Source organism: Rhinopithecus bieti, unplaced genomic scaffold (assembly GCF_001698545.2).
Source record: "Rhinopithecus bieti isolate Rb0 unplaced genomic scaffold, ASM169854v2 scaffold_2723, whole genome shotgun sequence".
Classification (NCBI taxonomy): Eukaryota; Metazoa; Chordata; class Mammalia; order Primates; family Cercopithecidae; genus Rhinopithecus; species Rhinopithecus bieti.
The window spans coordinates 3892406-3906501 of record NW_016804119.1 but is presented as its reverse complement, the minus strand read 5'-3'; the positions used below and the strand labels follow the sequence as shown (position 1 = coordinate 3906501).

The window sequence follows — 14096 nt, the reverse complement described above, 5'->3', positions numbered from 1 at the left end:
TCAAAGAACAATGTATTAACCTGTTTTCACACTGCTATTAAGAAATACCTGAGACTAAGTAATTTATAGATGAAAGAGATTTAATTGACTCACAATTCCACATGGCTGGGGAGGCCTCAGGAAACTTACAATCATGGCAGAAGGGGAACCAGGCACATCTTACATGGTGGCAGGCAAGAGAGAAGAGCAGGGGAAACCACCACTTATAAAACCATCAGATCTCGTGAAAACTCACTCACTGTCAGGAGAACAGCATGGGGGAACCACCCCCATGATCCTATTACCTCTCACCAGGTCTTTCCCCGAACACATGGAGATTATAATTCTGATCACAATTCTAGATAAGATTTGGGTGGAGACACAGCCAAACCATATCAAACAAACAATCTGCAATTAAAAAAATATTTTTAAAATTGGGGGTAAACAAAATAAGTACAGACCCACCATACAGGTTGGGCAGGGGGTTCCGGCCTTCATCTCCTCAGTGCATCTGTCTTGTTCCTGAGACTCTAGGCCATTGCTGCTCCCTCTTTTGTAAAAGTCAATGCCCTCAAGGAATTTATTTCCTGAAAACTTACTGCCAAGGTGTGCCTGGTCTGCCAATTGCTTGACTCAGTGCTAGAGGAGAGAAGAGACCTCAGAATTGGACGAGCTTTAAATTCCAGCCCTGCCCTGAGTAGCCGAGTGGCCTTGAGACGGACCCAGTGAGGTTTCCACACCCAGATACACCATGGAACCATCAAGTCACAATGATTAGCACACCCATCTGCGCAAATATTTATCTATTTTTGTGAGACCATTTAAAATCTTCTTTTAGCTCCTTGCAAATATTCAATGCAAGCTGGGTATGGTGGCTCATGCCTGCAATCCCAGCACTTTGGGAGGCCAGGACAGGCAGATCACTTGAGGTCAGGAGTTTGAGACTAGCCTGGCCCACATATAGTGAAACCCCATCTCTACTAAAAAATACAAAAATTAGCTGGGCATGGTGTCACACGCCTGTAGTCCCAGTTACTTGGGAAGCTGAGTCAGGAGAATTGTTCGAACCCAGGAGGTGGAGGTTGCAGTGAGCAGAGATCGAACCACTGCACTCCAGCCTGGGCAACAGAGCGAAACTCCATCTCTCAAAGAAAAAAAAATTCAATGCATGATTCTGTCATTTGAGAGAACATGGATGAACCTAGGGGATGTTTTGTATTAAATCAGCCAGGCACAGACAGGCAAGTACCACACGACCTCATCTCTATGTGGAATCTAAAATAGTCAACCTTAGAGATGTAGAGAGGAGAATGGTGGGTAGCAGAAGCTAGGGGCAGGGATGGGTCCTGGGTAGCCGGAGAAAGGGGAGACGTTGGTCCAAATTTGGTTAGACAGGAGGAGGGAGCCCTGGTGACCTACTGCATACTGCGGGGCTCTAGAGGGCTCTTGTTCTATGAGAATCTGCCTCTGACTTCTTTGCTGGAGGGGTTGTGATTCCTCAAACAGGCCCGAGTCTCTGCAGTTTCTCACTTGTGAATCTTGATCTCCGAGTACTCACTGTCAGTGGCCTCTTGTCCCTGCGGGTCCTGACGCTTCACTTTATGGAAGCTGAGGGTTGCATAATGGAGCTCTCCTTCCTCCCCTGATGAGTGGGCAACAGCTGGGGGAGGCTTCTTTGGAGGACTGCCCTCTGTCCGGGATTCAGTCAGGGGTCCCTGAACAGAGAGAGAGAAGGGAGTCAGAGCAGAGCAGTGGGGTCAGGATGAGGCAGGGAGAGTCCAGGGAGGAGGCCCAGGAGATCCGTCCTCCATTCATCCCACCTGCATTTTTATTGAAGTCTCTTTCACGCTTTCCTCCAATATTTAACATTTACTGAGCACCTATTTGGTGCTTACCAATTTCATTAACTTCCCACAACAACCCCATAGCAAGATATTATTATTATCTCCATTTTATAAATATGAAAACTGAGGTAGAAACAGGAAGCACTGCGCCCAAACTCCCTGTTGGACCAGAACCCAATCCAGTCTGTTCCTTCTGACCCCAAAGCTTGGAGTCCTGCTGAGTCCCCCATGTGTGAGACCCTGAGCCAGTGCTGGATAAACTGTGATGTACATGGTAGCTGTGGGCCCTGACCTCCTGCAGCTCACTGTTTTTTTGTTTGTTTGTTTCTGTTTTTTGTTTTTTTGAGACAGAGTCTGGCTCTGTTGCCAAGGCTGGAGTGCAGTGGTGCAATCCCAGCTCACTGCACCCTCCACCTCCTGGGCTCAAGTGATCATTCCATCTCAGCCCCCCAAGTAGCTGGGACTACAGGAACTCATCACCATGCCTGGTTAAGTTTTGCATTTTTTTGTAGAGATGGGACCTCATTATGTTGCCCAGGCTGATAGCAAACTCCTGGGCTCAAGCGATCCACCTGCCTTGGCCTCCCAAAGTGGCAGCTCAGTCTTTAATTGAGGGAGGTGGCAACAAATGACTGTTAAAAGAAATGAGTATCAGCTTGGGTTCGGTGGCTCACCCCCCTAATCCTAACACTTTGGGAGGCTGAGGAGGACGGATCACAAGGTCAGGAGTTCGAGACCAGCCTGACCAACATGGTGAAACCCTGTCTCTAATAAAAATACAAAAATTAGCCTGGCGTGCGTGGTGCGTGCCTGTAATCCCAGCTACTTGGGAGACTGAGGCAGGAGAATTGCTTGTACCCAGGAGGCAGAGGTTGCAGTGAGCCAAGGTGACAGAGCAAGATTCTACCTTGAGAAAAAAATAAAAATAAGAAATGAATATCTACATGTAAATTATGACGCAATGGGCAAAAAGAGGGTAAATGAGATAGAATTACAGGGCCTTGATTGAGACATAATGCCTGCCCTGGGGAAGCTCACAGGTTAGTGATGTAAGGAGGACAAGCCAGTCAAAGAAATCAGGTCCCCCAATAGGAAAAATAATGAGAGGGGTCAGGATGGCTGGGGCTGCGAAGAAGAGATGCCAGCTATTCTTGGGGAGGAAAAATGGAGAAGAGATGGTGATTCGGGGCTATAGAGAAGAAAGGGAGGACAGAGAGGAGATAACTCCTACTCAGTGCTTGGCCTGGGGAAAATTGGGGGTAGGGACTGCCATGCTGTCAGCAAGATGGGGAGAAGCCGGCTTGTGGGAAGGAGGAGGAGAAGAGGAAGTGACTTTGGCCATACCAAAGAGCGCAACCCTGGGGGCCATCCTGTGGGAGGTGTCCAGGCTGGATGCTGGGTGTGGAGACGTCCACATCACTCACCTGAGAGGCCGAGCCCCTGACGGCTTTCGCACCTTCCATGCCCCTATCCCCCACGCCAGCTGCTGGCCTTGCCGATTTCTTCCTGCAGGACCTCACTCTGAGTGAAGAGACCAGAGAGCCTTTCAGTGTGGTCAGATCGGGGTGCAGTGGGCAGACCAACCCTTGTCCTGTATTTCCTGTTGGGGGCTTGAGGGGTGACTGAGATGGGATGAGGGTGGTGCAGTTGCAGAGACCCCAACGGTGAAAACAGAGGCTTCTGCCTCCTGGATGGTGGGGCCCGAGGTTGCCACAGATGTGGAGCCCCACAAACAAGGGTGCTCATGAAGTGCTCACCGTGCACCCGTGAGCTCGTTCTTGCCCCAAGCTCTTGACCCATCCAGGTCCTTCCAGTTCTGGCTTTAGGGATTCTGTTTCTGGCCTGCCCTGCCCCAGGGTTCTCCCACCGTCCCCAGGGTCAATGCTCACATGATGAAGATGATGCAGAAGGACAGGAAGGCCAGGGTTGTGGCTCCAGCTCCCCCGACTGCTGCCAGTGTCACTTCTGATACAGGTCTTGCAGTGCCTGCAGATGGACTGGAGTTGCTTTGGGGATTTCTATCACGGAGAACTGGGTCTCTTCCCCTCCCACTCTCTGTAGGGCCCTATACGTCCATTCCCCTCTTCTTCCCAGACACAGAACAGGAATGGGAGGGAGGAAGGGAGACTACTTCTGAGGCCAGTGAGGCATGAGAGTACTGGATGCAGCTTGTCTTGCCTTTATTTAAAATTTTGATATTGCGTTCTTGTGGAATTATTTCGCAGTCATCAATTCCACAAAATCTTGATATTGTGTTCTTGTGGAATTATTTTTATTTTTTTTTTCAAAAGATCATGGCACTACAATATTACTTGCTTTCTGAGTTAGATTTTTCTTTGGCTTCTTAAATTTGGTGCCAAGGCAAGTGCCTCACGTGTCTCATCCTAGTCTAAGCACTGCAAAGCAAGGCGCTTGTCCCCCCAGACACACCCGTCCAGGTCCCAGCTCCTCCCCTCCAAGACCCACTCCTCCCCTCTCCCCACCCGACCCCCCTTTTCCTGGCAGGGAGAGGACAGTGATGCTCTGGGTTGCAAGGAAGTTCCAGGCCTCACAGCTGAGCACAGACCAGAGCTGAGCTCCCCCTTGAAGCGCGGGGCAGTGGGTGGCCCATGAGGGTGGGGCAGGTGTCTTCTCCTCCTTCAGCCCCTCCCTTACCCACCTGTGACCTCGTTCTGCAGGGAGAGGCTCAGGGAAATGTGCTGGGAGCCCAGAGGGTTCTGAGCTTGGCAAGTGAATTCCCCTTCATCCTTCACATGCACTCGCAGCAGCTCCAGCAGCCCAGGGTTCCAGGGCTGTGAGGGGCACAGGGTCAGGCTCCCTCGGGTCCAGCTCAGCCTGGCAGGGGGATTGCTGTCGACAGCACAGACCAGGCGCAGAGACTGCCCCTCCAGGACTGAAAGAGATGAGCCATTTCCCAGGGCTGTGGATGCTTCAGAGAAAGAGACAGAGCGTCAGAGAGACAAATGGATCCAGAGAAAGAGGAAGGACACAGAAGGAGACTGGTGAGAGGAACTGACACACAGACATAGACTGAAGCGCTGGAAAGCGCACACTTTCACGGCTCAGTGTTGGGAATGTAAACTTGTCCACTTTTAATTGAGAACAACTTCACTGCATCTTTCAAAATTAGAAAGAACATACGACACTAGTATATTTTGCTTATAGGAATTTATCCCATATACTTAGATATTCCTGTGGAAGTAGATACAAGACTATCCACTGCACAGTGTCTGTGGAAGATCATTTTCCTCAAGGGATGCCACAAAGTCAGAGTCCATCTGTGCAGCGAAGTCACACATGGTCCTAGAGGAGAGGGCGGACAGTGTCACTACGATGGCAAACCACCTGAGATCCTCCAGGTGCACAAACCAAGCCTCAGGGCAGCCTGGACGGACACTGGTCAATTCCGTGGAGGGGGATGGGCATCGGAGGACAGACTGCTGTGCATTTTGAATTTCTGCCCATGTGACTGTATCACCTGTGCAGAAGTACTTAGATCGAAACTACTGGGAAAATAGAAAGATCAGACAAAGGAAGTATTCAGGAGACACCTGACAAGAAACTTGAAAGTCTGGTCCCAAAATAAAAGTGAACAAAAGCCAAAAAAACAAAACAAAACAAAGCAAAAAAACAAACAGGAGTCTGGTCCTGTGAATGTCACCCTGTCTTTGCTGTAGGGCCGAGGAGGGGGTGTGTAGAGGAGTCTGAGGGGAGCAGGGACAGGATGAGGACAGGGGCTCAGGTAGCCACGCGGGCTGGAGATGTGGGCTCTTGTGCCCTGGGCTCACACACAATGGCAGCTGTGTTTCCCAAAGTGAGTCCAGGATGAGGAGAGACCCAGCCCCATCCTGAACTGAAGGCCCTGCTCCCCGAGCCCCAGGGAGGGGGTTCTGTCCTACCTGTGTCATCTCCTTGGAAGACAGTCACGGTCAAGTTCCTGGGAGGGTCTGGGACAGAAAGACATGAAGACCCACATTGCTGTAAGGGCTGGAAACATTGGCCCTGTCTCCCCAGGAGCTGTATATACAGGGAAAATGGAGCCGACATTCTCCTGACCCCACTCCCAGCTCAGATTCTGGGACCCAGAACCCAGTGTCCAGGCTTGAACCCCATCCCCTGCCCTCAGGAACACCTCCCAACTCACGAAGGACCCGGGTATCTTGGTCCAGCACTCACAGGACACATGGAGTTGGACGGTCCTGGTCATGGTCACACCCGTCCCAGGCAAGGTCACCTGACAGGTGAGGCTGGTGCCGTGGTCCTGGGGCTTTGGGATAAGGGTGAGCACTGAGAAGCGGGCAGTAGTGGGGCCCAGGGAGGACACGGAGGTCCCAATCCAGGAGATCATGGGGGGCATCCTCTGCTCACAGGCCCAGGGCACAGAGCAGGTCAGGTTCCTGGGGTGGCCAGACTCTAGGGTCCCTTGGATGAGGATGTTAGGCCTCTGGGTCAAGGCTGGTGAAGACGGAGACACAGGATCAGGAGGAGGTATTTCAGCTGCAGCCCTGGGGGAAGCTCAGGCTCTGGTCCAGCTCCTCCCTGGAGCCTGACTTGCTTCAATCCCAACCCCCTCCCAGGCCCCATCCCAGCCCTGCCTTTCAGTCCCCCATGACCTTCCCCTGTGGCCTGTCCAGGAGCCCGTGCCTTACCTGTCACTAACACAGACAGCTGCTTAGCCTTGTAATTCAAGTGTGACGTGTAACTCCATTTCATGCGTCCTCTCTCTAGCCTAAAGAAATACGACCCCCTGTCCTTCTTCCTGGCGTCGTTGATGCTCAGGGAGCAGTCATTGCTCCATCGGTCCCCAAGGAGTTGGAATCGGCCCTGGGTCTCCGCCCGTACCTCTGTGTCTGGGTTGTTTGTGGCCACTGGAGCATCTTGGTATGGTCTGTCTCCTGCCCGGAACCAGTAGCCGTGAACTGGGTCAGAGTAAGTCCAGTCATCCTGGGGGTAGGAGAAGGAGCAGGGCACATGGACACACAGGCCCTCCTGCACCGTCACCAGTTCCTGCACTTGAAGCAAGTAACCATCCCCATATTTTCTGTCTCCCTCCACCCTCTCCCTCCCCCAGAGCAGGGGCAGCAGCAGGAGCAGCAGCAGCAGCATGTCTGGGCTTGGAGGTGCCAGGGCCACCAGGGAACGTCTGTTTCTCAGGGTTCTTCTCTCAGGAACTGAGGGCTTAAGACTTAGGGGAAGTCCTGCAGGAGGTTGGGGGTGAGGTCAGAACAGTGACCTCCCCAGAGGAGGAACTTCACACACAGACACTGTCAGGGCTGGGTCAGTCCTGGGAGATCCACCGTCCACCACCCCATGTCCACTCCTGGGGACCCTGAGGCCAGAGAGGGTGAGAGACTCACCCCGATTCTCACCCCATGCAGGGTCCACCCTCCTTCTTACTTCCCGGACTTGCCCTTCCATTTGGGTAACATTTTCTGCAAGGTGAAATTGGGTCCCATCTGGCCAGACCTCTGAATCACCCTGTGGCTCTCACTGTTTGTGGAGGTCATACCATCCAAAGGTGGAACTCAGGGCCATGCGAGACCGGGGTGCAGGTGAGGTGAGCAGGCAGCCTCTCCTCCCTCCTTCAGCAGCAACGAAGTGGGCACCCCCTCTCTGCACAGCGAGGTCAACACAGAAGAGCCAGACACTGTCCCCAAGGAGTCACTGTGCAGAGGGGAGACATTGAGGCTCATGACGTCTGAGGTCCCCAGGATGGGAGCTTCAGTGGGGGGCACAGGCAGGGTGGGGTCATTCTCCCCTAGGTCAGGGATTCAGTCTCAGGAGGACTGAGCAGAGCAGAGGGACACGCGGCTGCGGAGGTGAGGATTCTGCATGTTGATACACGCCAAGGACAGGGAGGGGCAAGCCTGGCTCGCAGGAGGCCTGGGAAACTGAGGCTGTAACTGTTGTACTGTGGGATTTGGAAGGGAGAAATGTCAGAAGGGAAAGGGTCAATGTGAAAAGGGCGCACACTTCTCCATTTGTTGCAGCTATCTGGGTATCAGAATGGGTTTCTTCACCACCCATATCTTACTCAGTCACACCTCCCCTGGTTACTCCACAGCAGGCGGGGTCTGCCGGCCCTGGGGCTTTGCTCCTGCAGGCTGTGCTCCCAGGGGTCCAGGGGAACAGGAGTTATGGAACCAGGACACCAGCCCTGGGGTATGCACCGTCAGCGATGGGCAGGATTTCATGAGAGAAGAAATATGTACTGAATTCAATAGATTATTATTATTATTCTTATTTTGAGACAGAGTCTATCTTTGTCACTAGGCTGGAGTGCAGTGGCACGATCCCGGCTCACTGCAACCTCTGACTCCCTAGTTCAAGTGATTCTCCTGCCTCAGCTTCCTGAGTAGCTAGGATTACAGGCATATGCCACCATGTCTAATTTTTGTATTTTTAGTAGAGCCAGGGTTTCACCATGTTGGCCAGGATGGTCTTGATCTCCTGACCTAGTGATCTGCCCACCTTGGCCTCCCAAAGTGCTGGGATTACAGGCATGAGCCACAGTGGGAAGGCATCCAGTTCTTTCTTTGCTGGGAGGTTTATTACTGATTCAATCTTGTTGCACGTCATAGATATGCTCAGGTTTTCTGTTTCTTCCTGTTTCAATCTTAGCAGATTCTGTATGCCCAGGAATTTATCGGTTTCTTCTAGGTCTTCAAATATATTGGCATTAGTTCATACATTCTTTCATGATCTTTTGTATTTCTGTGATATCCAGTGTGATATCTTTTTCATTTATGATTTGTCTTCCCTCTTTTTTTTCCTAGTTATGGCTTGTTGGTTTTATCTTTTAAAAAATATTCTTTCTTTTTTTTTTCTGAGAGAGTTTCGCTTTTGTTGCCCAGGCTAAAGTGCAGTGGTGCAGTCTTGGCTCACCGCAACCTCTGCCTCCTGGGTTCAAGCAATTCTCCTGCCTCAGTCTCCCGAGTAGCTGGGATTGCAGGCACGCGCCACCATGCCCGGCTAATTTTGTATTTTAGTAAAGGTGGGGTTTCTCCAAGTTGGTCAGGCTGGTCTTGAACTCTGACCTCAGGTGATCGACCCGCCTCAGCCTCCCAAAGTGCTGGGATTACAGGCGCGAGCCACCGCGCCCGGACCTATTATTTCTTTTTTTCTACTAATTTTGGATTTGCTTTGTTCTTGCTTTTCTAGTTTCTTGAGATGCATTGTTGTTTATTTGAACTCTTTCTAGTTTTTCATGTAAACATTTATTGCTACAAACTTACCTCTTATACTTCATTTTCTCTGTCCTATAGCTTTTGGTATGTTGTGTTTCTATTTTCATTTGTTCAATGAATTTTCAATTTCATTTTAGCTTTGTCCTTCACCCTTTGGTTGTTCAGAAGCATGTTGTTTATTTATTTATTTTTTTTTTGAGACGGAGTCTCGCTCTGTTGCCCAGGCTGGAGTGCAGTGGCCGGATCTCAGCTCACTGCAAGCTCCGCCTCCCGGGTTCACGCCATTCTCCTGCCTCAGCCTCCCGAGTAGCTGGGACTACAGGCGCCCGCCACCTCGCCCGGCTAGTTTTTTTTGTATTTTTTAGTAGAGACGGGGTTTCACCCTGTTAGCCACGATGGTCTCGATCTCCCGACCTTGTGATCCGCCCATCTCGGCCTCCCAAAGTGCTGGGATTACAGGCTTGAGCCACCGCGCCCGGCCCATGTTGTTTAATTTTAATATTTTTTTAGTTTCTAATGTTCCTCTTGTTACTGGTTTTGAGTTGTATTCAACTATAGTCAGGTAAGATACTTGACATTTTGGTAAATGGTGCTCTGTTATTGGGTACATATACATTTAACATATTCACCGCTTAAAGTGGTAGAAGCCAGATACATAGAGTAAATATTGTGTGAGTCCATTTATATGAAGCTCCAGAATAGAAAAAAATTGATAGTGATGGGAATCATATAAGTGATTGCTGCAAGTGAAACACTGACTGGGACAGAAAAATAAGAAAACTTGGAGGGATGAAAAAAAGATTCCCTATCTTGATTGAGGACATAGTTACAGGGTGTTTACATTTGCCAAAACTAATTTAACTGTATGCTTACAATGGGTGCCTTTTATTATATGTAAGGTATGTCTCCATTAAGTTTATATTAACACTGTAGTAGATGTGAAAAATGCAATATAATAGTGATGAATAGTAATGACTTCGGGTTGATTTGGGCGCGCTCTCTCCATGAAAGCCGCTTTATTTTCTCACACTTTACCCACTGCACACTTTCGAAACACTTCTTGCTACTCAACAATATTTTCGTGGCCGCCCCACTAGGATACAGGCTCCCCGCAGGCAGAGTTTTTGCCGTTTTCTTCTCACCGCTGTTTCCCCCACGGCCTTTGGCTGCGCCCTGCTCGCTGCTTTCAAGGGCAGCCCTGCCCATCTCCACCTCCCGGGCTCACCTGGTCCCCACCTGGCCGCGGAGTCCTCACCCTCTCCTGGCTCCCACAGCCCCGCGTGCTCCCCGCTGGCTCAGCCCGGACCCCGCCAGGCTGTGCCGCGCTCGTCTCCCCTGACCTTGGCGGGTGCCGCTTCCCAGGCTCCGCCTCACCCAGCCCAGGCCGGCCCAGGCTGCTCTGCCCCGATAGATGGAGCAATCTGTGCAGGGTACAGGCGGCCAGCGAGGGCTGCGGCTTGACGAGCCCCTGCCCTGTCCTGGGAGTGGAGGGTGAGTGGTGGTGTGGAGGGGCAGCCCATGCAGATGTCGAGGCGGGGGGCAGGGAGCAGCCACAGGTTTCCTCTGGTGAGAGCCCCTCCCTTCCCTTTTCTCCTTCCATGCCTCTGAGCATGTTACCAGACGGGCCCAGACCCCTGTGGGACTCTGCACCCACCGCGGGCCACACCGGGCTGTGCTCCCACAGAAACACATCGGACACCTCTCGGACCACTCCACTGCACTCGCTTGCCATGTTTGCCTTGAGAAAGGAGCCAGACCCCAGCTGGCTTCCAACAAACGCCGTTGTTTTCCACCCTCCTGGAGGTTGGAAAGTCTGAGACCAAGCTGTGGTCGCCACCGTTGCCCGTTGCTTCCTTCTGAGGCCTCTCCGTGGCTTGCCGGTGGAATCTTCTCCCTGTGTCCCACGTGGTCTTTCTCCTGCGTGTTCCCCTCCCCTCCCCTGCTCTGTTGCCCAGGCTGGAGTGCAGTGGCACAATCTTGGCTCACGGAAGCCCCTGTCTCCTGGGTACAAGCAATTCTTCCACCTCAGCATCCGGAGTGGGATTACAGGCCCACGCCACCACGTCTGGCTAATTTTTGTATTTTTAGTAGAGATGGGATTTTACCATGCTGGCCAAGCTGATCTCCAACTCCTCACCCCAAGTCTTCTGCCTGCCTCGGCCTCCCGAAGTGCTGGGATTACAGGCCTGAGCCACCACGCTCTGCCCCAATCACCCCTTCTAATAGACACAACTCATGTAGGATGAGAGGCTACCCTAACGAATTCATTTTAACTTAGTCACCTTTTTATAAGTCCCTGTCTCTAAATATGGTCGCATTCTGAGGTGCTGGGGTTAGGACTTCAGCATAGGAATTTGTGGGGGACACAGTTCATCCCTGACACCCCCATAAGTGTGGACACCCGACGATGCACAGAGTGGGTAAGCCCCTTCCCAAGACAACACCGTGGGTTTCACAGAGCCCAGCTCAAGCCAGCAGCCATCCAGCTACAGAGCCTGTGCTCCTGACCTCTCTCTGCGAGGCCTCACATGAGGAAGCCCCAGAGCAATGTGGACCACCAGGAGCTCCTCGCTGGGGACAGGACTCCGAGTGACCCCTGAGGATGGTTAGGGCCAGACATGTGGAGGCTCAGGGCCTGCCCAGGGACACAGAGCACGCTGGCCACGCCTGAGTCTGCAGAGAACATCGCCTCCTCCAGCTGGGCTCTCCCTCAGGTTGAGGGGTGGGTGCTGTGATCCCTCCAGGGGACAGGTGAGGAGACTGAAACTTGGAGGGAAAGGGCCCAGAACCCTCACACTCCAGAGCCAGGGCCTCTCCCAGAATCTTGGGCTCAGCCTTGCTCCCCATGCTGGGCTCGCAGGGCCTGGGCTGTGCAGTCACCACCAGGGATGCTGGGATGCTCGGCAGGGGGCACTGAGAAGGTTAGGAAGGTGGGGGACCACCTGTGGGGTCACATGCTCACAGCACCTCAGAGTCCTTGTCCCGTCCACTCTGCCCGTGCGTACCTGAGACCGCACCTTCTAGGTGCACAGGGCCCTCGGGATTCCACAAGCTCTGCCTGTGTCTCCAGCATCATGCCCCTTACTAACAGGAGCTGGGGTGGCCCAGGGCTCCTTTGCCCCCACTTTCATTAGGGAACTTCCCAAGGAAGGAGACAGTCTGTCACACTCTCCCCTTTGCCTCCACCCCCCTGAAAGGAGGAGATGCTCCCGGTGTGGTTGTTGTGCTGGTTCATTAAACATCACCTCCCCCGCCTCAGAGGACCCCTCCCCATCTCTCGTGCCTCTTGGTTCCTCTGCCAGCCCCTCCTGAGTCCCAGCCCTGGCAGGACTGACCCTCCCGATCACCTAGAAACTGTAATGGCCAGACAGTGCCTGCTTCCCTGGTGTGGACAGTGCTGCGGGAGGGAAAGGCTGTGGGCAGAGAGCCTGCGGCTGTGGGTCAGGGCCTCCCTGCTATGCATGACCCAACACTGAAGACCCATCTGGAAAGTAGAATTGGCCACTCTCCAAGAGCCCTGACAGCTCTGGCAGCGTTGGGGCCAAGGTCCTCTTTTAGGTTTCAACATAGAAATTTGGGAGACACACAAACACACAAACATTGTGACCACAGCACTTACCATTCTGGACGCTGGTGTCCTCATCTTCAAATTGGGGAAGTGGAGTTCCAGGGCCTCTCACGTCTTCTGGGTCATAAGCTGGTCTTAAGTACCCGTTTTACAGATTAGATTCTTTATAGCTTTCACCTGTCTCTCTTTTCCACGTTTCTCCTTTTCTTTGCCACTTAGGGACCATGGAAAACACCTGTGCCGTGGCTCAGCCCTTCTGACTATTGAGGGGCTGCAGCTGTCTCTACTGGGCGAGGATAGGAGGCGCAGGAGGAGGGGTGTGGCTGCAGGATGAGACCAGCTGCAAATACAAGCATTGGTGATGAGGATGTGAGTCAGCTGTGCTCACCCAAGCCCTGCACCTTCCCTTCTCAATTATCACAGCCAAATGAGCTACTCCAGGTTATGAGTCACGAGAGGAAGATAGGAGATGGGCAGATCCATGAAGCTGAGTGGAAGAAAGTAGAGTATGATTTTCTGTGTATACAAAGTCTTCAGAAAAACGTGCAAAAGCTTAGTAAATGCAGACTGCTCAGATAATAAAACTACATAGAAAACCATTGAGGCAATTAGCACTAAAGTGAGGCTAGGTGATCCTTTGGGAGGGAGTGGGGTGTGTCCAATAGGAAGGGGAGACAAGGCCGGGCGCGGTGGCTCAAGCCTGTAATCCCAGCACTTTAGGAGGCCGAGACGGGCGGATCACGAGGTCAGGAGATCGAGACCATCCTGGCTAACACGGTCAAACTCTGTCTCTACTAAAAAATACAAAAAACTAGCTGGGCGAGGTGGCGGGCGCCTGTAGTCCCAGCTACACGGGAGGCTGAGGCAGGAGAATGGCGTAAACCTGGGAGGCGGAGCTTGCAGTGAGCTGAGATCCGGCCACTGCACTCCAGTCTGGGCGACAGAGCAAGACTCCGTTTCAAAAGAAAAAAAAAAAAAAAGGAAGAAGAGACAAATGAGCAGTGCTGGGGACTTTTTCAATGTGCCATTTCTAGGAGGGTGCTCATTGCATGCAAATCACTGAAGTCTTCTTTGGGAGTTGTTTTTATCTATATTTCTTATATTTACCCCCCAAAAAATGTTTCAAGAAAATTGACCTGAGTCTAAGGAAGATCCGTCTCCCAGGATCCCCCTCAACTTCTTCCCAGCCCCCAGCCACACAGTTTAAAATAATCTGTTGAGGCCGGGCACTGTGGCTTACGCCTGTAATCCCAGTACTTTGGGAGGCTGAGGCGGGTCGATCACCTGAGGTCAGAGTTCAAGACCAGCCTGACCAACTTGGAGAAACCCCACCTCTACTAAAAATACAAAATTAGCTGGGCATGGTGGCGCGTGCCTGCAATCCCAGCTACTCGGGAGACTGAGGCAGGAGAATTGCTTGAACCCAGGAGGCAGAGGTTGCGGTGAGCCAAGACTGCACCACTGCACTTTAGCCTGGGCAACAAAAGCGAAACTCCGTCTCGGAAAAAAAAAAAAAAA

The 14096-nt window shown here is 52.1% G+C and overlaps 1 protein-coding gene across 3 annotated transcripts; it reads right to left on the bottom strand.

Moving 5' to 3' along the window:
* Positions 1–226: 226 nt before the first annotated feature.
* On the bottom strand, positions 227–6990 carry LOC108524243 (sialic acid-binding Ig-like lectin 8). 3 transcript variants are annotated; one of them, XM_017865243.1, is made up of 8 exons: positions 6473–6990; positions 6000–6278; positions 5723–5770; positions 4483–4752; positions 3713–3809; positions 3248–3344; positions 1538–1694; positions 227–618 (listed from the first exon to the last, which is right to left on the bottom strand). In XM_017865243.1, the coding sequence occupies exons 1-8, from the start codon at positions 6927–6929 to the stop codon at positions 575–577; spliced, it is 1449 nt and encodes a 482-aa protein (XP_017720732.1). In that variant the 5' UTR covers positions 6930–6990; the 3' UTR covers positions 227–574. The 3 variants fall into 3 exon arrangements, with proteins under 3 accessions (XP_017720732.1, XP_017720746.1, XP_017720739.1); XM_017865257.1 differs by having other exon boundaries at positions 4483–4716; XM_017865250.1 differs by lacking the exon at positions 227–618 and having other exon boundaries at positions 1094–1694.
* Between the last annotated feature and the right edge of the window lie 7106 nt (positions 6991–14096).

Excerpts from the sequence above, each read along its gene's own strand:
- LOC108524243 (XM_017865243.1), bottom strand. The coding sequence starts at position 6,929 with ATGCTGCTGCTGCTGCTCCTGCTGCTGCCCCTGCTCTGGGGGAGGGAG. Across the intron at positions 6,279-6,472 it reads GCTGTCTGTGTTAGTGACAG|CCTTGACCCAGAGGCCTAAC; the intron begins GTAAGGCACGGG and ends CGTCTTCACCAG. Across the intron at positions 619-1,537 it reads GGGACAAGAGGCCACTGACA|CACTGAGTCAAGCAATTGGC; the intron begins GTGAGTACTCGG and ends TCTCTCCTCTAG.